The 27,628-nt window shown below is 44.1% G+C and overlaps 1 protein-coding gene and 2 long non-coding RNA genes across 18 annotated transcripts in view; 1 reads left to right on the top strand and 2 right to left on the bottom strand.

Moving 5' to 3' along the window:
- The window catches only part of LOC135969397 (uncharacterized), a 110,714-nt gene extending 110,292 nt beyond the window's left edge, over positions 1–422 (bottom strand). For all 3 annotated transcript variants that reach the window (XR_012431614.1, XR_010584634.2, XR_012431615.1), the window contains exon 1: positions 288–422. This is a non-coding gene — a long non-coding RNA (uncharacterized lncRNA). The remainder of the gene's footprint in view (positions 1–287) is intronic.
- LOC141409718 (uncharacterized) lies at positions 333–17,547 on the top strand. Its single transcript, XR_012431616.1, has 2 exons — positions 333–565; positions 15,253–17,547. It is a non-coding gene; the product is annotated as an uncharacterized lncRNA (long non-coding RNA).
- Positions 17,548–18,233: 686 nt separating this feature from the next.
- Positions 18,234–27,628, bottom strand: part of SLC41A3 (solute carrier family 41 member 3) — a 78,384-nt gene continuing 68,989 nt past the window's right edge. For all 14 annotated transcript variants that reach the window (XM_045385556.3, XM_074033249.1, XM_074033252.1 and 11 more), the window contains 3 exons: positions 25,518–25,652; positions 21,361–21,509; positions 18,234–19,088 (listed from right to left, as the gene is read on the bottom strand). In XM_045385556.3, the coding sequence (XP_045241491.1) occupies positions 18,879–19,088; positions 21,361–21,509; positions 25,518–25,652 (494 nt within the window). In that variant the 3' untranslated portion in view covers positions 18,234–18,878. The remainder of the gene's footprint in view (positions 19,089–21,360; positions 21,510–25,517; positions 25,653–27,628) is intronic.

The following is a 27,628-nucleotide window of genomic DNA, read 5'->3' as shown; positions in this document are numbered from 1 at the left end:
TTTATAGATAAAGAACAAAATCATCCAAAAAGGCACACAAGATGCCAAACTAAAAATAAAGAGCGAAAACCCAAAAAGTTGCGCGCAATTCCTTCTGAAACCTATCCGCCTCCTACCCCTGTCCCTTGCTCTGGTGCTCGAGGGTCCTTGTCCCTATTTCCCCCACCGCAGGCCGCGGAACCGCACCGCTTAACTCTTTTCTTCGCGGTTCCGACCCGTCTCCGCCCCGGCCCCGCCCCAGCCATGCCTCGGCCCCGCCCCGTTCGCCGTCTATTGGCTTCTCCCACCTGCTGCCAGTGGGTGACGAGCCGGGAAGTCGGGAGGGATCGAATGTGCACGCCCAAGGCGCTGGGCCTGGAGCAGGAGTAAGAAAGTGGAGGCGCCTCGGAGACTGAAGCGCGGCGTTCGGCGGGATCCTTTCCGGAAGCGGAAGCTCGGGGGACGCTCCAAGAAGGTCCGGGAGCCCACTGCGGTTAATTCTTTTTACCGTGAGGCTTCACTTCCTTCGGTCTTGGCTTCTCTGAGGCTGCGAGAGATGGTCAGGTCCGGATCTCGACCGGGCCAGGTGAGGGCTGAGGACCTGAGGACCTGAGGAGTCCACTGTGGGGATGGAGAGGGACAGAGGGGTTTTCGGGCCAGGGACTTGTAAAACTCTGCTCGAAAAAAGAGACCATGCGGCGATATTTAAGTGCTGGGACAGAGGTGCGGGGAACACCTGATCTTCCCGTCGTAACACAGCCGCTTGGTCTCTAGATGTGTTTCTGTTTAAATAGTCGTAGCCCTCTAGAGCTCCGGCTTTGGGATGAGACCCGGGTTCGAGTCCCATCGTTCGCCGTTGGGTCGAGTGACTTAAGCTCTCCTAGCTTCAGTTACTTGCAGATTGAGATTCCACTACGTTTTACTTCTCGGAACTTCCTATTCCTTAGCTGCAAAATAGGCAGAAATAAGCATAAAATTCTGTCCCAAAGAGTTGGGAAGGTTAAATGAGAGAACTCGGTAAAAACATCGATCACACAGTTGGCGTAGACATGCAACAAAATTTACTTCCCTTAAAAACACGTAGTTTGCCACCATCTTAATAATAACAGCAGCTAACATTTAGATAGCACTTATGTGGTAGATACTACTCTAAGTGCTTTTATGTATTACATAGAACAACTCATTTCATAGTCAGAATATCCTTATGAAGTAGGTACCATTATCCCTCTTTTATACGTGAGGAAATCGAGGGCTGGAGGGTTCAAATAACTTCCTAACGGTTACACAGCTGTGGAATCAAGATTCAGATTCACAAAGCTGATGCCAGGGTCCATTCTTATTTTAAACAGTTTACCTAGTAGATATATGACTTTGAACAAACCACTTTTCTGAAGTTTAGGTTCCCACCTTACAGAAATAATGACTACGCACAGGGTATGGATAAAGTGGAAATGAAAGACCTTAGCACACTCTAAGTCATTCTACAAAGGCAGTTTTATCTTGTACTTGTTGGTAGGAGATATGACTACTAAGAAATGCTTGTATGTTTCTCAAATAGCAAAATTAAAAGTTCAATGATAATAACTCAGTAGAAGTAAGTGTAAAATAAAGCAAACTGATTCTCCTGTATTGTAATTAGGACACTTCTTTTGGAGAGCAGCTTTGTAGTTTGTATTAAATTGCCAATAACCTTTCACCAAATAATTTTCCTTTTAATCCTAAATATGAAAAGGCTATTTTCAAGAGATAGAAAGGCTTATTCCAGGTTTTTTTACTTACGAAAAATATGAAGCAAACCAAGACCATATATTACTTCCACTGAAAGAAATATTATACAACCATTAAAAATTTTTGAGTATTAATATGAAAAAGATTTAAAAGTAGAAAACACAAGATTCAAAATTGCAAATATGTAGTTAGTATGACTAAGTAAAAAATGCATATGAAAAAAGATTGGAAGCCCCAATAACAAAGAACACATCTAGTACCTAGATCTTGGTTTCCAAGTACCACTGTCCACCAAGGAGTCATGGTGTCTTGGAGAACTGACCAACCCCAGGGCTGAGCAGGAGTATTATAAGAAGACCGTGGATACATCAAACTAAAAAGCTTCTGCACAGCACAGGAAATGACTGATGGAGTGAAAAGGCAATCTACAGAATGGGAGAAAATATTTCCAAGCCATGTATCTGATAAATAATTAATATTCAAAATACATATAAGGAATTTCTATAATTCAAAAGCAGAACAACAGATGACCTGGTTAAAAAATGAAAAAAGGATTTGAATAGACATTTTTCCAAAGAAGATGTGCAGATGACCAACAGGTATATAAAAAGATGCTCAACATCACTAATCATCAAGGAAATGCAAATTAAAACCACAATGAGCTATCACCTAACATCTGTTAGGATGACTTATTAAAAAAACAAAAACAAGTGTTGGCAAGGATTTGGAAGAATTGGAACCCTTGTACACTGTCAGTGGGAATGTAAAATGGTATAGCCGCTATGGAAAACAATATGGAGATTCCTCACCAAATTAAAAATAGAACTATATCACCCAGCAATTCTACTTCTGGGAATTTATCCTAAAGAATTGAAATCAGTATATAGAAGAGATATTTGCACTCTTGTGTTCATTGCAGCACTATTCACAATAGCCAAGATGGGGGAACAATGCAAATGTCTATCTACAGATGAATAGATAAAATATGGTATATACATACAATGGACTATTATTCAACTTTTAAAAAGAAGGAAATAGCTGTCATATGCAATAACAGACACGAACCTTGAAGACATACAAAGTGAAATAAGCTAGTCACAGAAGGACAAATACTGCATGATTTTACTTATATAAAGTATCTAAAATAGTTTAAACTCATAGAAACAGAATAGAATGGTGGTTGCCAGTGGCCATTAGAAGAGAGAGATGGCGTTGCTATTCAGCGAGTATAAAGTTACATTTATGTGAGATGAAGAAATTCTTGAGATCTGCTGTACGATATCATGTCTATAGTTAATATTACATTTTGTTAAGAAGGTGGATCTCATTTTAAATACCCTTGTGGCAATTATAAAAATAAAAATAAAAAGATGACCTGGGAACACCTTGTAGAAAGTAAGGAACAGCTCAAAAAGTGATGGGGGCATGTTAAAATGATATAGGAGTCAACCTCAGGGGGCTCCCAGTGACCAAATCTGAGACAATTTGAGCATCAAAATAAAGTGATAATAGGGGATCATAACCCACTGAAGAAAATAGGAATCAGTGAGTCCCCACTAACACGGAAGAAAGAAAAAGTGCTTCCCTAAAGTTGAATGCCCACTAATAAATGTAGAAGGAATTACGTAGTTAGAAAATCACTATTTGTCAAACGATTCAGCCAAGAATCATCAATGGATGCTAAAACTATGGGGTGAAAGTTTGATGATGGGGATATCTATATAATCTCAAAGTATCTCTTCACAAAATGCTTAACAATTACAAAGATAAGAGTAGAAACTTTACAATAAAAAAACCTGGCAGACACCATCTTAAGTAACAAAGTTTACATCATCAGTAATGGGACAAACTGACATGTGTCTATTGATTGTATTGAGAATAACATCTCTTTTGTGGATTCCTGCCAAAAATGCATGACCTGTGTCTAATAGGTAAACATCAGACAAATCTAAATGTCCAGAGGGACATTGTACAAAATAACTGGCCTAGCCTCTTTAAATATGTCAAGGTTATAGCAGACAATGAATGACAGCCTGAAGAACTGTTATAGCTTAAAGGAGACTAAAGAGCTATGACAGTTTAATGCAACATGTGATCTTGGATTTGGCATGACCCAGAGGGATTTTCTTTTTTGTTTTTTTTTTTGCAAAGGACAGTATTGGGATAATTGGCAACATGCAAATAAGGTCTAAACATTAGGTCATAATTCTGTATCAATGTTAACTTCCTGGTTTTGATAATTATACTGTGGTTATATTAGAGAATGGCCTTGTTTTTAGGAAATATTTAGGAGTAAAGGAATATTATATCTGCAACTTAACTCTAATGGTTCAGGCAAAAAGTAATGCTTTGAGATATATTGAGACAGAGCATGGAAAATGGAAAATGTCAAGGGTCACAGAATCTGAGTGAAGCATATACAGGACTTCTTTGTACTATTATTTCATAGTAGAAACTACAAAAAAAAAAAAAAAAAAAAAGGAAAGGAATTGTTCCAATTTGATAGCTACTGTTTCAAGGTGCTTTTATCATGGGTAATTGTCTTTACCAGATTTTCTATAATATAGCCTTGTGTATATTTTTTGGAGAAACATCATATATAATTTTACAGTTATGTCAGACATGTACCTCAGACATGTACTTAAATTTTTTTTTTTTTTTTTTTTTTGGCTGGGCACAGTTGGCTCATGCCTGTAATCCCAGCAACTTTGGGAGGTCAAGGCAGGCAGATCACCTGAGGTCAGGAGTTCAAAACCAGCCTGGCCAACATGGAGACATCCTGTCTCTACTAAAAAATACAAAATTAGCCAGGCGTGGTGGTGCATGCCTGTAATCCCAGCTACTCGGGAGGCTGAGGCAGGAGAATTGCTTGAACCTGGGAGGTGGAGGTTGCAGTGAGCCGAGATTGCACCACTGCACTCCAGCCTGGGCAAAAAAAAGAGTGAAACTCTGTCTCAAAAAACAAAATTTTTTTTTTGAAAGAATAATAGTGGTAGTTGTTTTTGGACTTGATCCAGGTTGTAGTATTATAGTGTCATGGCTTGGATTTTGTATTATAATTCCAGCCAGGACATCGGCATAGATATACCAAAGGGAAAGACCTTGATAGTGTGATGCAGAGACCAGTGGAGTGATGTCACACAAGGTCTTATTTCCTACATTGTTGGTTCTCACTGCTGGCTTCATGACCCTCCATCATATTCTAAGTTATCTCAAGAAGTATAACTCTTACCAACCCAATTTTTAAAAAATATATTCTCAGTGACATTCTTAGAAGGATGGAGCACATATTCAAGCATATAATAGAATGCCATTAACTGCAGAAAGTTTGGTAGTTACTGCTCAAAGCTATCTTGAGATGAAATATATAAATATGTCAAGAGAAATTATAAATGAAACTGCCAACAGTGACTACATCTGGAGGGTGGAACTAGGGGGTAATCAGGGACTTTAACTCATGTCTATTTAAAATCTCTATTAATAGAGATTATATTTATCTGATATAAAGTTACTAAGATATAAAATAGTATACCATGGAAGTGTCCCTTCTTGCTCTGTCCCCCAGATACTCAGTTTCTCTCCCCAGAGGCAACCATGATTAACTGTTTCTGGTGTAACTCCCAAGATATGGGATGCAGGTAAAAGCAAATGCCTATTTTTTCCTGTTTTTCTACAAAAAAGGTAATCCATTATGTCACTTTTAAAACAAACAAAAAAAAATTAAGAAAACAACAGTGCTATGTAAGTCTGAAAAGAAAGATTAAGACAATGAGATGTAGATAAAGAGAAAGGGTAGAGTTTTCATTTGCTGGTCTAATCAGGCATTCTAAATAATGTACACAAAAGGAACCAGAGTTAAGAACTCTGTTCTGTATCTTGAATTAATTTGTATGTTTCAAAGAATTTGGGACTACAGAACATGTTTAGGGGATTAATATAGTCTGAACTTAGTATAGCAGTTACTTCTGGTATAAAATAGTATCTCAATTTCCTTTTCACCTTAAATTGTTCCCCTTAAGGAACAAATATATTTGTTGTTTGCTTGACATTGTGCATAAAATAAACTTAATATATGAATTAAATTATAATTGTGGATTTTTAGGATATATCACATTAATTAAAACAGTGAAAAATATGGTACATACATAAAATGGAATGTTATTTGGCTTCAAAGAGGAAGAAACATTTCGACACATGCTACAATATAGATGAAGCTTGAAGACATTATGCTAAGGGAAATAAGCCAGTTACAAAAGGACGAATATTGTATGATTCCAGTTACATAAAGTTTCTAGAGTAGTCAAATTCATAGAAGCTAGGATGGTAGTTGCTAGGGTCGGGGGGAAGAGGGGATGGAAAGGTATTGTTTGATGGGTACAGAGTTTCAGTTTGAGAAGATGAATAAAAGAAAAAAATGATATCAGATTGCTGGCAAGATGGCTGAACAGGAACTGCTCGAGTCTGCAGCTCCCAGCGAGATCGATGCAGAAGGTAGGTGATGTCTGCATTTCCAACTGAGGTACCCGGTTCATCTCAATGGGACTGGTTGGACAGTGGGTGCAGCCCATGTCCCTTGCCCATGTCCCTTACCCGTGGAGGGTAAGCCAAAGCAGGGTGGGGTGTTGCCTCACCCTGGAAGTGCCAGGGGTCGGGGAATTTTCTCCCTTACCCAAGGGAAGCCGTGAGGGACTGAACCTGAGGAACCGTGCACTCTGTCCCAGATACTGCACTTTCCCTAACGGTCTTTGCGACCTGCAGACCAGAGATTCCCTCCAGTGCCTACTCCACCAGGGCCCTGGGTTTCAAGCACAAAACTGGGTGGCCGTTTGGGCAGACACCAAAATAGCTGCTTGAGGTTTTTTTGTTTTTTGTTTTTTTTTTCCCCATACCCCAGTGGTGCCTGGAATGCCAGTGAGACAACCATTCACTCCCCTGGAAAGGCGGCTGAAGCCAGGGAGCCAAGTGGTCTGGCTCAGCAGTCCCATCCCCACAGAGCCCAGCAAACTAAGATCCACTGGCTTGAAATTCTCGCTGCCAGTCCAGCAGCAGTCAGAGATCAACCTGGGACACTCGAACTTGGTGGGGGAAGGGGCATCTGCCATTGCTGAGGCTTGAGTAGGTGGTTTTATCCTCACAGTGTAAACAAAGCCACTGGGAAGTTTGAACTGGGCAGAGCCCACTGCAGCTGAGCAAGGTTGCTGTGGCCAGACTGCCAGATTTGTCCTCTCTGGGCAGGGCATCTCTGAAAAAAGACAGCAGCCCCAGTCAGGGACTTTTAGATAAAACTCCCATCTCTCTGGGCCAGAGCACCTGGGGAAAGGCGCGGCTATGGGCACAGCTTCAGCCGACTTAAATATTTCTGCCTGATGGCTCTGAAGAGAGCAGTGGATCTCCCAGCACAACGTTTGAGTTCTGCTAAGGGTCATACTGCCTCCTCAAGTGGGTCCCTGACCCCCATGTATCCTGACTGGGAGATACCTCCCAGTAGGGGCTGACAGACACCTCATACAGGAAAGCTCTGGCTGGCATCTGGCAGGTGCCTCTCTGGGACGAAGCTTCCAGAGGAAAGAACAGGCAGCAATATTTGCTGTTCTGCAGCCTCTGCTGATACCCAGGCAAACAGGGTCTGGAGTGGACCTCCAGCAATCTCCGGCAGACCTGCAGCAGAGAGGCCTGTTAGAAGGAAAACTAATAAAAAGGAAGAGCACATCCACTCAGAGACCCCATCCAAAGGTCACCAACATCAAAGACCAAAGGTAGATAAATCCACAAAGATGGTGAGAAACCAGTGCAAAAAGGCTGAAAATACCAAAAACCAGAACGCCTCTTCTCCTCCAAAGGATCACAACTCCTCACCAGCAAGGGAACAAAACTGGATGGAGAATGAGTTTGATGAACTGACAGAAATAGGCTTCAGAAGATGGGTAATAACAAACTCTCCAAGCTAAAGGACCATGTTCTAACCCAGTGCAAGGAAGCTAAGAACCTTGAAAAAGGGTTAGACAAATTGCTAACTAGAATAACCAGTTTAGAGAAGAACATAAGTGACCTGATGGAGCTGAAAAACAGCACGAGAACTTCTTGAAGCATACACAAGTATCAGTAGCCGAATCGATCAAGCAGAAGAAAGGATATCAGAGATTGAAGATCAACTTAATGAAATAAAGCAAGAAGACAAGATTAGAGAAAAAAGAATAAAAAGGAACAAACAAAGCCTCCAAGAAATATGGGACTATGTGAAAAGACCAAATCTACATTTGATTGATGTACCTGAAAGTGATGGGGAGAATGGAACCAAGCTGGAAAACACTCTTCAGTATATTATCCAGGAGAACTTCCCCACCTAGCAAGACAGGCCAACATTCAATTTCAGGAAATACAGAGAACACCACAAAGATACCCCTTGAGAAGAGCAACCCCAAGACACATAATTGTCAGATTCACCAAGGTTGAAATGAAGGAAAAAAATGTTAAGGGCAGCCAGAGAGAAAGGTCAGGTTACCCACAATGGGAAGCCTATCGGACTAACAGCAGATCTCTCTGTGGGAACCCTATAAGCCAGAAGAGAGTGGGGGCCAATATTCAACATTCTTAAAGAATTTTCAACCCAGAATTTCATATTCAGCCAAACTAAGCTTCATAAATGAAGGAGAAATAAAATCCTTTACAGACAAGCAAATGCTGAGAGTTTTTGTCACCACCAGGCCTGCCCTACAAGAGCTCCTGAAGGAAGCACTAAACATGGTAAGGAACAACAGGTACCAGCCACTGCAAAAACATACCAAATTGTAAAGACTGTCAACACTATGAAGAAACTGCATCAACTAATGACCAAAATAACCAGCTAGCATCATAATGACAGGATCAAATTCACACATAACAATATTAACTTTAAATGTAAATGGGCTAAATGCCCCAGTTAAAAGACACAAACTGGCAAATTGGAAAAACAGTCAAGACCTATTGGTATGTTGTATTCGGGAGACCCATCTCACGTGCAAAGACACACATAGGCTCAAAATAAAGGGATAGAGGAATATTTACCAAGCAAATGGAAAGAAAAAAAAAAAAAAAGCAGGGGTTGCAATTATAGTTTCTGATAAAACAGACTTTAAACCAACAAAAATCAAAAAAGACAAAGAAGGGCATTACATAATGATAAAGGAATCAATGCAACAAGAAGAGCTAACTATCCTAAATATATATGCACCCAATACAGGAGCACCCAGATTCATAAAGCAAGTTCTTAGAGACCTACAAAGGGACTTAGACTCCCACACAATAATAGTGGGAGACTTTAACACCCCACTGTCAATATTAGACAGATCAATGAGACAGAAAATTAACGAGGATATTCAGGACTTGAACTCAGTGCTGGACCAAGCAGACCTAATAGACATATACAGAACTCTCCATCCCAAGTCAACAGAATATACATTCTTCTCAGCACCTCATCACACTAATTCTAAAATTGACTACATAATTGGAAGTAAAACACTCCTCAGCAAATGCAAAGGAATGGAAATCAGAACAAACAGTCTCTCAGACCACAGTGCAATCAAATTAGAACTCAGGATTAAGAAACTCACTCAAAATGACACAACTACATGGAAACTGAACAACCTGCTCCTGAATGACTACTAGGAAATAATGAAATTAAGGCAGAAATAAAGAAGTTCTTTGAAACCACTGAGAACAAAGTCACAACATACCAGAATCTCTGGGACACAGCTAAAGCAGTGTTTAGAGAGAAATTTGTAGCACTCAATGCCCACAGGAGAAAGCAGGAAAGATCTAAAATCGACACCCTAACATCACAATTAAAAGAACTAGAGGAACAAGAGCAAACAAATTCAGAAGCTAGCAGAAGACAAGAAATAACTAAGATCAGAGCAGAATTGAAGGAGATAGACAAAAAACCCTTTAAAAAATGAATCCAGGAGCTGTTTTTTTTTTTTGAAAAGATCAACAAAATAGATAGACCGCTAGCCAACCAATAAGGAAGAAAAGAGGGAAGAATCAAGTAGACACAATAAAAAATGATAAAGGGGATATCACCACTGATCCCACAGAAATACAAACTACCATCAGAGAATATTATAAACACCTCTATGCAAATAAACTAGAAAGTCTAGAGGAAATGGATAAATTCCTGGACACATACACCCTCCCAAGACTAAACCAGGAAGAAGTTGAATTCCTGAATAGACCAATAACAAGTTTTAAAATTGAGGCAGTAATTAATAGCGTACCAACCAAAAAAAAAAAAAAAAAAAAAAAGGCCCAGGATCAGACAGATTCACAGCTGAATTCTACCAGAGGCACAAAGAGGAGCTGGCATCATTTCTTCTGAAACTATTCCAAATAATAGAAAAAGAGGGACTCCTCCCTAACTCATTTTATAAGGCCAGCATCATCCTGACACCAAAATCTGGCAGAGACACAACAAAAAAAGAAAATTTCACGCCAATATCCCTGATGAATATCACTGCGAAAATCCTCAGTAAAATACTGGCAAACTGAATCCAGCAGCACATCAAAAAACGTATACACTACTATCAAGTTGGCTTCATCCTTGGGATGCAAGGATGGTTCAACATATGCAAATCAATAAATGTAATCCATCACATAAAAGAACCAATGACAAAAACCACATGATTATCTCAATAGATGCAGAAAAGTCTTTTGATAAAATTCAACACCACTTCATGCTAAAAACTCTCAATAAACTAGGTATTGATGGGGAACATATCTCAAAATAATAAGACCTATTTATGACAAACCCACAGCCAATATCATACTGAATAGGCAAAAGCTGGAAGCATTCCCTTTGAAAACTGGCACAAGACGAGGATGCCCTCTCTCACCACTCCTTTTCAACATAGTATTGGAAGTTCTGGCCAGGGCAATCAGGGAAGAGAAAGAAATGAAGTGTATTCAAACAGAAAGAGAGGAAGTTTGCAGATGACATGATTGTATATTTAGAAAACCCCATCGTCTCAGCCCAAAATCTCCTTAAGCTGATAAGCAACTTCAGCAAAGTCTCAGGGTACAAAGTCAATGTGCAAAAACCACAAGCATTCCTATACACCAAAAACAGACAGAGGGCCAAATCATGAATGAACTCCCATTCACAACTGCTACAAAGGGAATAAAATATCTAGGAATACAACATACAAGGGCTGTGAAGGACTTTTTCAAGGAGAACTACAGACCACTGCTCAAGGAAATAAGAGAGGACACAAATGGAAGAACATCCCATGCTCATGGATAGGAAGAATCAATATTGTGCAAATGGCCACACTGCCCAAAGTAATTTATAAATTTAATGCTGTCCTCATCAAGCAACCATTGACTTTTTTCACAGAATTAGAAAAAACTTCTTTAAATTCATATGGAACCAAAAACCGGCCTGTATAGCCAAGACAATCCTAAGCAAAAAGAACAAATCTGGAGGCATCATGCTACCTGACTACAAACTATAGTACAAGGCCACAATAACCAAAACAGCATGGTACTGGTACTAAAACAGGTATATAGACCAATGGAACAGAACAGAAGCCTCAGAAATAATGCCACGCATCTACAACCATCTGATCTTTGACAACCCTGACAAAAGCAATGGGGAAAGGATACCCTATTTAATAAATGGTGTTGGGAAAACTGGCTAGCCATATGCAGAAAACTGAAACTAGACCCTTTCCTTACACCTTAAACAAAAATTAACTCAAGATGGATTAAAGACTTAAACCTAAGACCTAAAACCATAAAAACCCTAGAAGAAAACCTAGGCAATACCATTCAGGACATATGCATGGGCAAGGACTTCATGTCTAAAACACCAAAAGCAATGGCAACAAAAGCCAAAATAGACAAATGGGATCTAATTAAACTAAAGAGCTTCCACACAGCAAAAGGAACTATCATCAGAGTCAACAGGCAGCCTACAGAATGGAAGAATATTTTTGCAATCTGTCCATCTGACAAAGGGCTAATATCCAGAATCTACAAAGAATGTAAACAAATTTACAAAAAAAAAACAAAAAAAAACAAAAAAAACCAACCCCATGAAAAAGTGGGCAAAGGATATCAACAGATATTTCTCAAAAGAAGACATTTATGTGGCCAACAAACATATGAAAAAAAGCTCATCATCATTGGTCATTAGAGTAATGCAAACCAAAACCATAGTGAGATACCATCTCACGCCAGTTAGAATAGCAATCATTAAAAAGTCAGGAAACAACAGATGCTGGAGAGGATGTGGAGAAATAGGAACACTTTTACACTGTTGGTGGGAGTGTAAATTAGTTCAACCATTGTGGAAGACAGTGTGGTGATTCCTCAAGGATCTAGAACCAGAAATACCATTTGACCCAGCAATATCATTACTGGGTATATACTCAAAGTATTATAAATCATTTTACTATAAAGACACATGCACACATATGTTTATTGCAGCACTGTTCACAGTAGCAAAGACTTGGAACCAAGCCAAATGCCTATCAGTGATAGACTGGATAAAGAAAATGTGGCACATGTACATCATGGAATACTGTGCAGCCATAAAAAGGGATGAGTTCATGTCCTTTGCAGGGATATGGATGAAGCTGGAAACCATCATTCTCAGCAAAGTAACACAAGAACAGAAAACCAAACACCACATGTTCTCACTCATAAGTGAGAGTTGAACAATGAGAACACATGGACACAGGGAGGGGAATATCACACACTGGTGCCTGTCAGGGGTGGGGAGCTAGGGGAGGGATAGCATGAGGAGAAGTACCTAATGGAGATGATGGGTTGATGGGTGCAGCAAACCGCCATCGCACATGTATACCAATGTAACCTGCAAGTTCTGCACATGTATCCCAGAACTTAAAGTATAATAATAGAAAAGAAATTTCAACCCAGAATTTCATATTCAGCCAAACTAAGCTTCATAAGCAAATGAGAAATAAGATCCTTTTCAGACAAGCAAATCCTGAATTTGTTACCACCAGACCTACTGTAGAAGAGCTCCTGAGGGAAGCACTAAATATGGAAAGGAATGACCATTATCAGCCACTACAAAACCACAGTGAAGTATATAGACCAATGACACTACAGAACAACCACATAAACAAGTCTGCAAAATAAGCAGCTAACATCACAATGACAGGATCTGCCAACTGATCTTTGACAATGTTGACAAGAACAAGCAATAAGAAAAGGACTCTCTATTTAATAAATGGTGCTGGTACAACTGGCTAGCCATATGCAGAAGACTGAAACTGGACCCTTTTCTTACACCATATACAAAAATCAATTCGAGATGGGGGTTGAAGACTTAACTCTAGAAGCTAAAACGATAAAACACTAGAAGATAACCTAGGATATACCATTCTGGGCATATGACCTGGCAAAAATTTTATGACAAAGATGCCAAAAGCAACTGCAACAAAAACAGCAATTGACAAATGGGACCTAATTAAACTAAAGAGTTTCTGCACAGCAAAACAAACTATCAACAGAGTAAACAGAACCTTCAGAATGGAAGAAAATATTTGCAAAGTATACATTCCACAAGTCTAATATCTGGAATCCATGAGGAATTTAAATAAGCAAATTGGCAAATGACATGAACAGATACTTTTCAGAAGACACACACGTGGTCAACAAGCATATGAAAAAATGCCTAACATTACTAATCATTAGAGAAATACATATCAAAACCACTGTGAGATACTATCTCCCACTAGTCACAATGGCTATATATATTTTTAAGACAGGATCTTGCTCTGTCACCCAGGCTGGAGTGCATGGCACACTCATGGCTCACTGCAGCCTCTACCTCCTGGGCTCAAGTGATTCTCCCACCTTAGCCTCCCTAGTAGCTGCAACTACAGGCATGCACCACCACCCCTTTTCAGGGACATGGATGAAGCTGGAAACCATCATTCTCAGCCAACTATCACAAGGACAGAAAACCAAACACCGCATGTTCTCACTCATAGGTGGGAATTGAACAATGAGAACACTTGAACACAGGGTGGGGAACATCACACATGGGGGCCTGTCATGGGGTGGGGAACAGGAGGAGGTATAGCATTAGGAGAAATACCTAATGTAAATGATGAGTTAATGGGTGCAGCACACCAACATGGCACATGTATACATATGTAACAAACCTGCACATTATGCACATGTACCCTAGAACTTAAAGTATAATAATATAATAATAATAATAATAATAAATTAAACTCATTCGGCACCTTACAACTTCTACTCTTTGCACACTCACTGTGTCATTCAACAAATCCTGTCAAACTTACTATGTGCTATCGAACCTCCACTCACGTACACTTACTGTGTAATCCAGCAATCACTTTTTGCTTATTTGTTCTCTCATCTACCTTTAACTTCTGTGACACCAAATTTTGTGTACTTGACACTCTTTGCTCATTCATTCTCCACCATCTAGATGACATTCCTTTCACATTTACTTGAACTTGGCCTTGATTTTTATTTCAATTTTGATTTTTGTATGACATTGGTGTTGATCTTCCCTTTGATGCTGACTTTAAATTTTACGTTGACCTTGACTTGATCTCAACTCAAACAAAATCCTGTTTCCCATCTTATGTCTAGGCCATGTCTAGCACAAATTTTGAACTTGATCTTTGACACTAATCTTGACCTTGAGCTTTGCTGTGGTTCTAACATCCTGTTTTTGGACAATAAACAGATCATATATAGCACGAATTGCGAAGTTGAAAATAAGCTTGACTTTGACTTTGGCACTGATTTTGATCTTTTATTGACCTGTTAAGACTTTCTTCCTATCCTTTTGTTACTATCATCTACCAGATGTAGCCTTATGTACAAACTTGAAGTTGACTGGTACCTTAAATTTCTCCTTGATTTTGATGTAAACCCTTAGACCACTTCACATGCAGAGCAAGTGTAGCTCTGATTTTGAACTTGAACTTGATTTAGACCTTGGCCTTTAATTTTACCTTAACCCTCATATTGCTCCTGGCTGAAATTCAAGCTTGAAATTTCCTAGAACTTATCTTAACCTTTAACTTGACCTAGACCTTGAAACTGAGCTTGAATTTTACTTTCGTTTTCACCTTGACACTAATAATACAGATCTACTTCTCATTTCTAATTAACATCCCTCTCATGTAAGGCCCACATTCTTATGACTTTGAACTTGAACTCTGGCTGCAGCACAGAAGCTACAAAAGGGATGAGTAATGTAAAAATCTGGATCAATATTCTAATTCTGGGCAATTATCCTGCAAATCATGCCAGATCATCATCTGGGTGAATGGGATGCCCATAACCCAGAGGTTTCCTTTTTGGGGAAAGTAAGACAAAAGGAGCTAACTGGAGTCATACCCCACACACCCAAATCTTAGCAGGCACAATTATAGCCACCAGTTATCTGGGCATGTTGGCAGCCTCAGGATTTCTGAGCTGTCCCTACCTTTGAAATGTCCCTCGTTTCATTTGGATCCATGTCTTCTAATAACCTGGTTTGTCTCTTCTCACTTTCAGGCCATCAAAGTCCAAATGGTCATTCAAAGGGAGCCTGGGACAATGGCTCTATTTAACTGGGACCCTAGATAGGCCTCTGAGAGAATCTCTGACTGCGACTTTTCCCAAAACAGTGCCCTTTGTCAGCATGAAGCAGTTAACAGTCATCGTCCCTATCCTAATGGCAGATGTACCTCTTCAGAGGGGGACTGATGGCAGAGGCGGCCCATCTGGAACAGTGGATGTGAATATGCCAGCTGCAGTGGGGGAGACATGGCTGGGTTTGCACACTCCATGGGGCCGGCAGGAGCCAGGAACAGGCGAGGGCCCCATACCCTACTGAATTGGTGGGGCAGGAGCCCTGCGCTCCTGGGCACCGCTGCAGCCACCCAGCCGTGGCTGCGGACCCAGGCATCCCTGTGCTCTCAGGGCCCCAGAAGCCCCCCTGCCCCTTTAGGCTCAGAATTGCCTGCTCCCACTCCATGGCCTCTCACTGCTCCTGGCACCTACTATAATTTCAGAATAAAATGGAAGCCAAGCCTAGATGCTGTCAGGACCCAGCTGAATTTGTGTGCACTCAGGGCGGCGCTGACATGCCCGCCCCACCACTGCCTCAGCCCTTTCTGGACTTTGGGTGCCGACTTTGGGTCCCCTCCTTTGGGAGGGAGGCTGGGAGGTGGTTAGGGGCAGCTTGGCACAGGCCTGCGGGTGCCCTTTGACACAAACAGCCTGGGCACCACGGACAGCATGTCGGTAGCAGGAGGCAGACAGGTTCCTGGGCAGAAAGGGGCGGTGCCCTGTTGAAACCCCCACTTCGATCCAGGAATGGCCTGAAGCCTGGGGGCCAGGTGCCAGTTCATGGTGGAGTTCGCAGCCTGGAGTGAAAACTTATGGTGCTTTTTCCAGCCCCACCTGTGGCCACTCATGGACCAATCAGCATGCACTTCCTCCCTTCTGTGCCCATTAAAAACCCTGGACTCAGCCAGACTCACACTTGTTGGTACGACCTGCCTGTGGAAAACAGCTACCCACTCTGGGTCTCCTGAGAGCTGTACTGTCACTTGGTGAAGCTCCCCTCTGTCTTGCTCACCCTTCAGTTGTCTGCATACCTCATTCCTCCTGAAGGCAGGACAAGAACTCAGGACACGCTGAATGGCGAGACTGAAAGAGCTATAACAACAGGGCTGAAACATGTCCCCTGCTTGCCATGTTGCAGGTGATGAGAAGGAGAGAAAGAGCTGCAGCCCTTCTGGGAGCCCAGACCTTGGAGCTCCCCAAGCCAGAGCTGTGACACCATCTTTGGGGCTCTGCGGTTCCTGGTGTCTCCAAGCTTCTGGGCGCCACCATGTTCCCCTTGTCCAGATGTGGGTGACCGCAGTGGAAGCTGCTTGTGGTACATCTGATCCAGTTGCAGCCTTGCATGGAGCCAGCGCCTGTGCCAGTGCCTGGAGCTGCCTGCCCCACCACAGCAGCTGGAATGCCTGGCTGTGTGCAGTGGTTGGACCTCATGCTCACTCACTCACACACCCCTCATTACTCCATGCCTGGCTCACCCCTGGCAGGTGTGGGATCCCAGGCTGGTAGTGTGAGCTGAGTGCAGCCTGCCAGTCTGAGTGGATAGAACAAGCCCAGCAGGCTTGAGCAAAACTCAGGCAAAGGCACCACTGGCCACAGAGGTTTCTGGCTGGAAAAGCAACACCTCAAGTATCTTGTAACACTGTGTTGGTCAAACCTCTTTAGCACACACATCGCTTGGGTCTGAGCCCAAATGTCTGTTCAAATCCTCAGTCCACTACTCACTAGCCATAGGGCCTTGGTAATGTTAAGAAGCCTTACAATGCTGCAGTCATCTACAAATGGGAGTGGTATGTACTGCATCAGTTATTGTGAGGTTATCACAGTTTACACGTCAAATGCTTAGGACACACAACCAGACACACAGAAGGTGCTTGATAGATCTTAGCTGTCATTATATGCTTCAATAGCATCACATGCTTGTCTTTTGTAGGACTTATCAGAGCTGGACTTTCAATACTTGTGTGATGTTGATGACTGTCTCTCCCAGTAGGGACTTGAACCAGGGATGATGAGTTCTTTGCCCACAAGTGTGTCCCCAGTATCTAGCCTGGAGCTTGGCACATAGTTGTGCTGAATCTTCTCCAGTTGCCTCTCCAGATCTATCCCCAACCTCCCTGGCTCTGTGCCCCAGGAGGCTGAAACCTCTGTGGATCGTCAGATGGCTCCCCAGTCATTGAACTTCTGGTTGGGTATGGCCAATGGGAGACACTGGCAGGAGATAAAAGGGTGGACAGAGAATGAGATTGGGATATTTATTTCCCTGGCTTTCTCTGCCAGGCCACAAGCTGATGTAGCTGTGTCTCTTTATTACAGATCCCCATGCATCTCAGGCAACCACAATCCCAACTATTCTCCAGGACAGGTGAATATCTGGTAGTGCTTGGCCCCAGGATGCTTCACCCCTTCTTCTAGTCCCCATGCACCTATAAACTGTGCCTTCCTTAAACTCTCCTCAATTATTCCAGTTAATACACCATGTCTTTCCTTCTAGAACATTGATAACAAGTCAACATTTGTTGAATAAATGAAGAGATGTCTGTTTTACCACATGAAGATAATAATCCTCAGGCCCAAGCACGGCTACAATTGTCCTGATGAGCGAGTAAGAGACAGGAAACGATCATACATTTTTTAAAGATGATGTTCTCGAGTAGTAGTTCTCAAACATGGGTGTGCATGAGAAACCTGGAGGGCTTGTGGAACCCATATAGCTGGCTCTACCCCCAAGAGATGCTGATTTGGCTGATCAGGCCTGGGGCTGAGGGATAATAATTAGCACTTCTAACAAGTTTTGCGGTGACAATGATGTTTCTAGGCTAAAGACCACTTTGAGAAAAACTGAACTAGAGAAGTGCCAGATGCTTTTGTTATTTATAGACCCCAAGCCTCAGGGCTGCATTAACTATCTTTAAAGACATAAAAAGTCAAGTACAATATAATGTTTTATTTTACACTTCTGTGATTACTGAAATCTAAATAGAGGTTTTTGCTAACAAACAAAAAGGAAAATAAAAAGACAGCTAGGACACAAATGTTTAGCACAGATGAAGGGTTGTACAAGGCCCCATCCTGAGGAGGCTGTACACCTTCTTGGCACAGCAGCAGCGTGGCCCACGGAGCTTGAACCAGCAAGTAAGCCACAGCTCAAGAGTCCTGAGGCTTGGGAACAGAAAGGAGCTCCTTCCTGCTCCACCCCAATCTGGGTTGCATGGGAATGGAAAGGAGCAAACACATCCTGCAAAGCATACTGGACATGCCTCTTCTTTAGCTTCTCAGGCCAGACTATCCTCCTTTCCACAAACGCGTGCACACTCAAACACGTTCATTAAGCATGTGCACACATCATATTCACACACTCAAGCTGTGCTCTCGATTTCAGGGCTCTATTGCGGGCTCAGGTATCAACCCCAGAGCCGAGGTGTGTGAGAGCTACCTTAGCAGACTCACAAAAGGCTACTGCAGAGGCAGGGGTCAACCATCCCAAGGACCTGGGAAGGGAGAAACTGAATTCTGTACCTCACTGATGTGAGAGGAAATTCTAATGAGCAAATGGGACCAGCAGGGCCCAGTTAGGGAGGTCCAGATGCCAGTTCTGAGATGTCACCCAGCTCTGCTTTGCTCTTCAGTAGCCAGTCAGTGAAAAAGCAGAGTGCCAGGAGGCTAGTACCGAGCAGGTCCCCCAGCCCTGTAAGGTAGGGGATGCAGTGGTTGTCAGGATCCATGGCCTGGTGCCAAGTCAGCCGAACCATCACTTCTGCCAGGTACAGCAGGATTGTCACCTGTCAGAAGGGCGAAGAGACACAAAAGAAGACCAAGTCAGAAGGCCAAGTAGAGGCAGAAAGTACTAGCTGAGACTCAAGGAGAGACACCAAGGTGGACATGTCAACCCCAGCCAGCCTCCTACCTCCAGCTTCTCTTGGGTTCTGAAGCCCAGCTCTGAGCTCAAGCAGTGGCTAGAGAGGTGATCCTCGTCTGCACATTCCTAGACGCCCTCTGGTGGGCCCTGCTTCTGGCACCCTGAAGGGCCAGTCAGACCCACTGCCACTCACCAGCTGGGGCTCTTTCTGCTGCGATAGGCTCCACTCATGGGACTTTGCTGAGATGTCCATTTGGGTTTGCCTGAGCCCTTCTCCCCTGGAGGTTAGGACAGTCAGCTCTTCCTGAAGGTGCCATGGGGTAGTCCACACAAGCCTGCTCAGGTCTCATGGCTCCTTAGTCCCTTGTCCAGGCTGACCCCAGCTCCTTCCTTCTCCCCAACTGGAGTCATAAGCTGCTGCTGCTGCTCAGGACAACTTCTTGGATTTCCCTAATCCTACTCTTTAGGGTCAGGAACATACCACAGTTACAAATGCCATAAACTCGGGGAGATGAGAAAGTGCCAGTACCAGCACCACACCCACAGAATTGCCCTCCAGTGCCCACAGTGCTCCCTGCAAAGGCCCCAGGCCCACTGGGGACCATCAGCTCGCTGCAGTGTACGCAGACAGTGTGCTGAATACCTGCCCAACACAGGCACCAGCTTAATCTTCACCACCATGCTCACTGCTGTCCAGGCCTGATCAATGTCTACGCATGCCTTGCAGCAGCACCCCCTGCAGGGGCGTGGTGCCCACCCACCATTGGGGAGGCAGTGGATGGCTGGACCACTCATCAGCCTGTTCCATGGGAACATGCTTCATCCTCAGGGCTGCTCCTCTTATCCTGTGATGATGAATGTGCTGCGTGCAGTGTGTGGCACGTGGTGTGCCATGTCTAGCATGCAGTATATAATGTGAGGGGTGATGTGCAGGATGAAATGTGTATTGTGCAGTGCAGTACGTAGCGTAAGCTGTATAGCGTGTAGCATGCAGCATGCACTCTGTGGCATGCACTGTGACATGCAGCATGTAGTGTGTGTGGCGTGCACTGTGTGGAGTGTGTGGTGTGGAGTGTGTGGGATGTGCTGGGTGGTGTAAGGTGTGTAGTGTGGAGTATGTGGTGTGGAGTGTGTGGTGTGGGGTGTGTGGTGTGGGTGTGGGGTGTGGGGTGTGTGGTGTGGAGTGTGTGGGATGCACTATGTGGTGTGGAGTGTGTGGTGTGGAGTATGTGGTGTGGGGTGTGTGGTGTGGAGTGTGTGTGGTGTGGAGTGTGTGGTGTGGAGTGTGTGGTGTGGAGTGTGTGGTGTGGAGTGTGTGTGGTGTGGAGTGTGTGGTGTGGAGTGTGTGGTGTGGAGTGTGTGTGGTGTGGAGTGTGTGGTGTGGAGTGTGTGGTGTGAAGTGTGTGGTGTGGAGTGTGTGGTGTGGAGTGTGCGGTGTGGAGTGTGTGGGGTACAGTGTGTGGTATGGAGTGTATGGGATGTGCTGTGTGGTATGGAGTTTGTGGTGTGGTGTGGAATGTGTGGGATGCGCTGTGTGGTGTGGAGTGTGTGGTGTAGAGTGGTGTGGAGTGTGTGGTGTGGAGTGTGTGGTGTGGAGTGTGTGGTGTGGAGTGTGTGGTGTGGAATGTGTGGTGTGGAGTGTGTGGTGTGGAATGTGTGGTGTGGATCGTGTGGGGTACAGTGTGTGGTGTGGAGTGTATGGGATGTGCTGTGTGGTATGGAGTGTGTGTGGTGAGTTTGTGGTGTGGTGTGGAATGTGTGGGATGCGCTGTGTGGTGTGGAGTGTGTGGTGTGGAGTGTGTGGTGTGGAATGTGTGGTGTGGAGTGTGTGGTGTGGAATGTGTGGTGTGGAGTGTGTGGTGTGGAATGTGTGGTGTGGAGCGTGTGGGGTACAGTGTGTGGTGTGGAGTGTATGGGATGTGCTGTGTGGTATGGAGTGTGTGGTGAGTTTGTGGTGTGGTGTGGAATGTGTGCGATGTGCTGTGTGGTGTGGAGTGTGTGGCACGCAGCATGTGGTGTGCCGTGTGGAGTGGCCTCTGTATCTGACAAGTTGACTCAACTCCTGGAAGATAGGGACTGTGCCCCACATGTCCAGCCACCCCCACCCGCCTCCTTCAGCCTCTCACTCAGACAGGAGATCAAGGCTGCTGGCTGACTACCCAGCTGTGCGCCTCTGCTGCTGCAGTCAGGCTTACCTGGATCAGGCCTGCCAGCAGGTAGAGCACCACAAAGGTCTGGCTGTTTATGACTGACTGACCCTGCACCAGGTAGATGATGTAGAAGAAAATCAGATGGCCTGGGACCACCAGCATGAGCAGGACTCGAGCTGACATGGAATTGATTTCTGAAAGAAACAGAACCAAGAAGGTCATGTGACCTGAAGCGAGGCCACTTTGGCATGTGACAGTCCTCAGTGAGGCATCCACACTCACTCATCCATTTATTCCCAAGTGTTCAGTGGACACCTACTCTGTGGCAAGCATGTTCTGGCAGATGGGGATACAGTTTGTCCCCTTCCCTCGTGGAGCTGATATTTTAGAGAAGAGAAACAAGAATCAAGTAAGCAGAAATAAAAAGCAGCAAGAAAGGCTACTTCAAATTCTGACAAGTACTTTGAAGAAAGTAAGGGTAAAAAGAAGGGCAAAAAGCAGGAAGTGTGTATCAGTGGGGATGAGCTCCTGCAGATATTTCAGCTGGGATTTGAATTTGGCGGGGAGGAGTTTGAGCAGACAAGAGCGAACATGCAAGGGGCTTAAGGAGGAAAAGAGCTTTGGGTGCAGTGCTCCACTCAACGCAGTGCTGGTGATCTGGGGAGGGCAGTCGGCTCAAACGGGGACCTCGGGCAGCCCCTTCTTCACAGCAGCCTCTGTGGCCTGTCAGCACACCTGCAATGTGCCAGTGAGCCCTGGGTTTCCTTTAGATTCCCATGCTCTGAGTGTGAGACTTTACAGTAAGTGTGATTGACCCTGGCCCTACCACAAACACTTTCAAAAATTCTAACATGAATATGATTTCTCAAATGGAAATAGAGTTCTAATGAAAAGTAGGTCTCCATTTGCCTCTGAGTTAATATATGTATTTCACCAAAATAATAAAGAAAAGGAGAAAAAAGGTCACATGTAGCTCAAAGCTAATGCAGAGGAGCAACAACATCTATTCATGATAAGAAATCAGACAAGGAATAAAAGTATTATTTTAAAAAATGTCAAAAAGAAGCAGCAAAAGGATTGGAAGAAGCTACTACTGGAAGTTGGTATGAGAACTCAAGAAAATCTAAAGGAAAACCATGTAAACAATAAGAATTCAATAAAATGTTGAGGTGCACTAACACAGAAAATAACAGCTTTTCTATATTCAAATGACAAGTTAGAAAATGTAACAGGGAGTTTGACTTCTGAACAAATAGGGAAGACATACTTCATCCTGTTTCTCCCATTAAGTACAACTGAAAGCCCTGGACACTGTATATAAAACAAACGTAAGCAGATTCTGAAAGGCTGGCTGGGGACCTTGGGCTGCAATGAACAACATGGTCATGAGTCCCCTAAATTGTCCTTTTTCTCTTTATTTGTCTCACATATCCAAGACTGAGTCCTGGCCTCAGCCATCAAGAAATGCAGATACAAATAGACAAAAAAAAAAAAAAAAACTCCATAGGCTGGGTGCGGTGGCTCACACCGGTAATCCCAACACTTTGGGAGGTCAAGGCAGGCAATCACTTGAGGTCAGGAGTTCAAGACCAGCCTGGCCAACATGGTGAAACATTCTCTCTACTAAAAACACAAAATTAGTTGGGTATGGTGGTGCACGCCTATAATCTCAGCTACTCGGGAGGCTGAGGCAGGAGAATCACTTGAACCAGGGAGGTGGAGGATGCAGTGAGCCAAGATTGCACCACTGCACTCCAGCCTGGGCGACAGAGTGAGACCCTGTCTCAAAAAAACAGACTACATAGAAGTCTGATCTTTTTTGCCAAAGGCCAGGAAAGGGGAAGCCCAGCAAAACAACTTTCAGATAGTAATTACTCTACTCCAACGGACACCATGGGAAAAACTGCAGCCCCCACCTCGTCAGGAAAGGCCTGGTGGGACCACCATCATCTCCTGTGGCAGGGTGATATTCAGAACTTTCATCTCTACCCAGTGCTAATGGGGCCCCCACCTTGTCAGTGAAGCCATGTGGGGAGCAACAACAAGGCATCTCTCCCTGCCCCAGCCAGGGCGATCTCAGAGGAGGCCTAGTGAGGAACCTAGATTGCACTGTGCCCAGCAATAACAAGGTGCTCCTCTTCTCCCAGGATAGCAATAGAGGCTGAGTGGGGAACCCAGCCTTCCAGCCCCACCTGGGCAGCAGTCCATCCCTTCTCCCCAGTGGTGCAGTGTCAAAGGAGGCCAGCTAAGTACAGATTCAAATATGATCCAAAGTCTTGTCACATAATACCCAAAATGTGTGGATTCAAGTGAAAATCACTCATCTTGCCAAGAGCCAGAAAAATCTCAACCTGGATGAGAAAAGACAACCAACAGACAGCAGACTGAGATGACACAGATGTCAGCATCACATGAAAGCCGTTCTAATGAAGCCACTACAACAATGCTTCATCATGCAATCACAAACACACCTGAAACAATTAAAAAAATAGCAAGTATAAGCAAAGAAATAGAAAGTCTCAGAAAAGAAAAAGAAGATAGAAAGAAGAACCAAATAGAAATGTTAAAACTAAACATGGCTGGGCGCGGTGGCTCACGCCTGTAATCCCAGCACTTTGGGAGGCCGAGACGGGTGGATCACGAGGTCAGGAGATCAAGACTATCCTGGCTAACACAGTGAAACCCCGTCTCTACTAAAAATACAAAAAATTAGCTGGGCGTGGTGGTGGGCGCCTGTAGTCCCAGCTACCCCGGAGGCTGAGGCAGGAGAATGGCGTGAACCCAGGAGGCGGAGCTTGCAGTAAGCCGGTATCTCGCCACCACACTCCAGCCTGGGTGACAGAGCAAGACTCCGTCTCAAAAAAAAAAAAAAAAAACTAAACACATACAATACCCCCAAAAGTCCCAAACAACTCAGTGAATAGGCTCAATAGCAGAATGGAGAGGGCAGGAGAAAAAAGATCAGTCAACTTGGAGAAAAAAGTGATAGAAATGAGCCAATCTAAACGAGGAGAGTAATAGACTTTGCAAAAACCAAACAGAGTCTCAGGGATTTGTGGGGCTGTAACAGAGGATCTAACATTCATGTCACCAGAATATCAAAAAGAAGGAGAGTGCAGCTGAAAAGTGATGGCTTAAATTTTCCGATTTGACAAACGATATAAATCCATGTGTTCAAGGAGCCTAGCAAACCCCAAATAGGATAAACCCCAAGAAGTCCATACCAATACATATCATAATCCAGCTCCTAGAAACTAAGGACAAGGTCTTGAAATATGCAAGAGAGAAATGGCACCATACCTATACAGCAAAACACACTGAAATGGCAGATTTCTCATCATAAGTCATGGAATCAGAAGGAAGTGACACATTTTTCAAGTGTTTGAAAACAACTATCAACACCAAATTTTATAACCAGGGAAATATCCTTCAGAAACGTGCCAGCAGCCAACCCAAAAGACAGCTAAAGATAGTTCTTAAAACAGAAAAGAAATCCAAAACAATGTAACAGGAAAACAGATCTAGTTTTTCAAAGCCAACAAAAAGATACAACATCTCCAAAAGCTTCCAGTGGTTCTGAGTAGAATCCAGGCTCCGTCCTCAAGGCCCTGTCTGATCACCACCTTCTGGCCTCTCTGGCCTCAGCATCCTTCATCCCCTCCTGTCCATTCAGCTCAGGCCACATTGGCCTTTCAGTTCTTCAGACTTGCCATATTCTTCCCTGCCTTTGGGCCTTTGCTAGACTGCACCCACTGCCCTGAAAGCCCCTTCTTCTCTGGCCCTCCTCCTCCCAACAACACCCACTTGTCCTCAGGGAGGAGCTTCCCTATCCCAAGTGTATCTCTTCTAATTCTTTTTCACTGCAGTCTGCACTTTTGCTGCTCAGTACCCACCATAGTTTGTAATTACGAGCTCACTTGTGTTTTTCTGCCCTTCTATACTGTGTACTCCAAGGGCAAGAAATCAGCTCTCCCTGTTTCACCACTAACCCGACACCTAGTGCCCAGTAGACATTCAATAAATAATTGAATGAAGGAAAGGCAGGGCCAGGGAGTCTCATTTCTGGGGTCCTGAAGGTGATGTGTGCCGAGATCAGCCCTGGCTTCAGGCATCCATCGCTACAAACACCAGATTCCAATGACACAGATGTTTTCTTGTTTAAAGAAATGGCTATGATGGCCTCTGAAAGACATGACACCCACCTGATGTGCAGAAAGTAGAACATGGGTTGGGCCAAAATTTCTTCATCTGGAGAGGCAGGACGCCAGGTGCGCTCCACATGTGCAAGTAGGTTGAGATTCGGCTGGTCTGAATGGCCACCAGATTGCCACCAACACCTACGAGGAGAAAAGGAATCTGTTTTCCCTTTCTTCACACCAGTCTCTAAGTTGTATCCCTTATTTTAAGTTCCCTCCCTCCAGGAAGCCTTCTTTGGTTAATTCAGTATTTCATTATCTTTTCATTTCCTCCCACTTGACCACAGATCTTGTTTGGTAGCACATCAGGGTGGCCTAGAGCTTATGAGCGAGGTATCCAGGGAGTAACTGTGTCATCTTGACTGCTGGCATCTCTTAAGGTGAAGGGAATGTGGCTGTAAAGCAGGTTCTCAATAAATATTTGTTGGCTGGAGTGAGGATGGGGAGGGGATCTAGGGACAAAGTGAGGATGAAGGGAGAGTAGACAGAAAGGTCTGAGCACAGCATGATAAGGCAGTCTGGGTAAGTCAGACTTCAAGACCACAGGCATTGACAGGAACCAGACTATAGGCTGGAATATCTGAGAAAATGAAAGTGATTTTTTTTTTTTTCCACTTAAGGTGGGAAAGAGAGGAGAGGAGAGGAATGAAAACAGTGGATAAGAATGAGAGAGAGCCAGGCGCGGTGGCTCACGCCTATAATCCTAGCCCTTTGGAGGCTGAGGCAGGCATATCATTTGAGGTCTGGAGTTCGAGAACAGCCTGACCAACATGGTGAAACTCTGTCTCTACTAAAAAATACAAAAAAAAAATTAGCTGGGTGTGGTGGTGCACACCTGTAATCCTAGCTACTCAGGAGGCTGAGGCAGGAGAATCGCTTGAACCTGGGAGTCAGAGGTTGCATTGAACCAAGATCGCACCACTGCACTCCAGCCTGGGTGACAGAATGAGACTCCGTCTCAAAAAAAAAAAAAAAAAAAAAAAAAGAATGAGAGGGAAGGTGAGGGGAGGAGAGAGAGGATCACAGGTGGCAAAGCAAGCGTGCAGCAGGAGACGTGCCTGGGACACCTCTCATGGCTGTGTGGCCTGACAGCTTTGAAGAAAAGACGTCTGTTGCATGATTTCAATTTGTGGTGCTACGTGAGCCCCTCTGTGGGAGCTCAGTTGTTAGTGCAGACTCCCACATTCACAGATGCTTTGGGTGTATGCCCAGAGCAAGTGGCTTTAGGGGAAACAGGATGAGCGAGGTCATGTGTAGATTGACAGGGCATAGAACACATAACCCTAGAGGCAGAGTCATGATGCCCAGAAAACCATGAGCACATGCGGTCTCTGGGAACACCAGGGCTTCCTGCTGAGGCTCCGGGATCCCACGGGGTATGAAAAAGGTTTCAGGCTCAGCCAGGGCCAGATGGCCCAGCTGACAAAGGCTACGCTGAGCACTCCTTATGTGGGGGCAGATGCGGGGATGGGCTGATGGAAGGTGGGGATTCCCCCATCCTACTTCCTCAGTGCCATGGAGCACTCTCCCTAGCTGGGCCAGGTGTGCACCAGTGGGTGACCTCTGGGGCAGAGGCCAACCATGTAGGCTGCTCTAAAGGATGCAAACAATTGTCTTCAGGTACAGGACTGCTGCGATCTATTCTGCTTGGCCCATACATAATTTTAAAAAGAAAAAAAATCTCAAATTAATTGGTACTATTTACTTGGCCCTTAATACAGATTCCCAGCTTCTCTTCCCAGGTCAACTCTGGCAAGTCTGGATCTATACTCTCCCAAGGCAACTACTGGCTGGAGCTGGACAGGCACCATGCTGTTCATATGAGAAATGCATTCTGCAGCTTGCCCCCGCTATTCCTTACTGTCTAGCTGCCGGGCCTGCATAATTCATGCAGATTGTTTGAGTGGCCACTGAAGGCATCCCAGTTGGTGACTCATCCCAAAAAATCACTCCAACGTAATAAGCCTTCTGTTGCTGTCCTTACTCACAATGTGAAGGCACTTTGGCACTGTTGGGGTGAGGACATGCTGAGTGGCCCACTGACATGCAAGGAACAAAGACATGGTCCCCTAAGGGAGCAAGGGAGAAGGGACACTGGACACGCAGGGGCTGCCTAA

Source organism: Macaca fascicularis, chromosome 2, assembly GCF_037993035.2.
Source record: "Macaca fascicularis isolate 582-1 chromosome 2, T2T-MFA8v1.1".
In the NCBI taxonomy this organism is placed as follows: Eukaryota; Metazoa; Chordata; class Mammalia; order Primates; family Cercopithecidae; genus Macaca; species Macaca fascicularis.
Note: the sequence above shows the minus strand (reverse complement) of the source record. Positions and strands in the feature narration are given on the sequence as shown.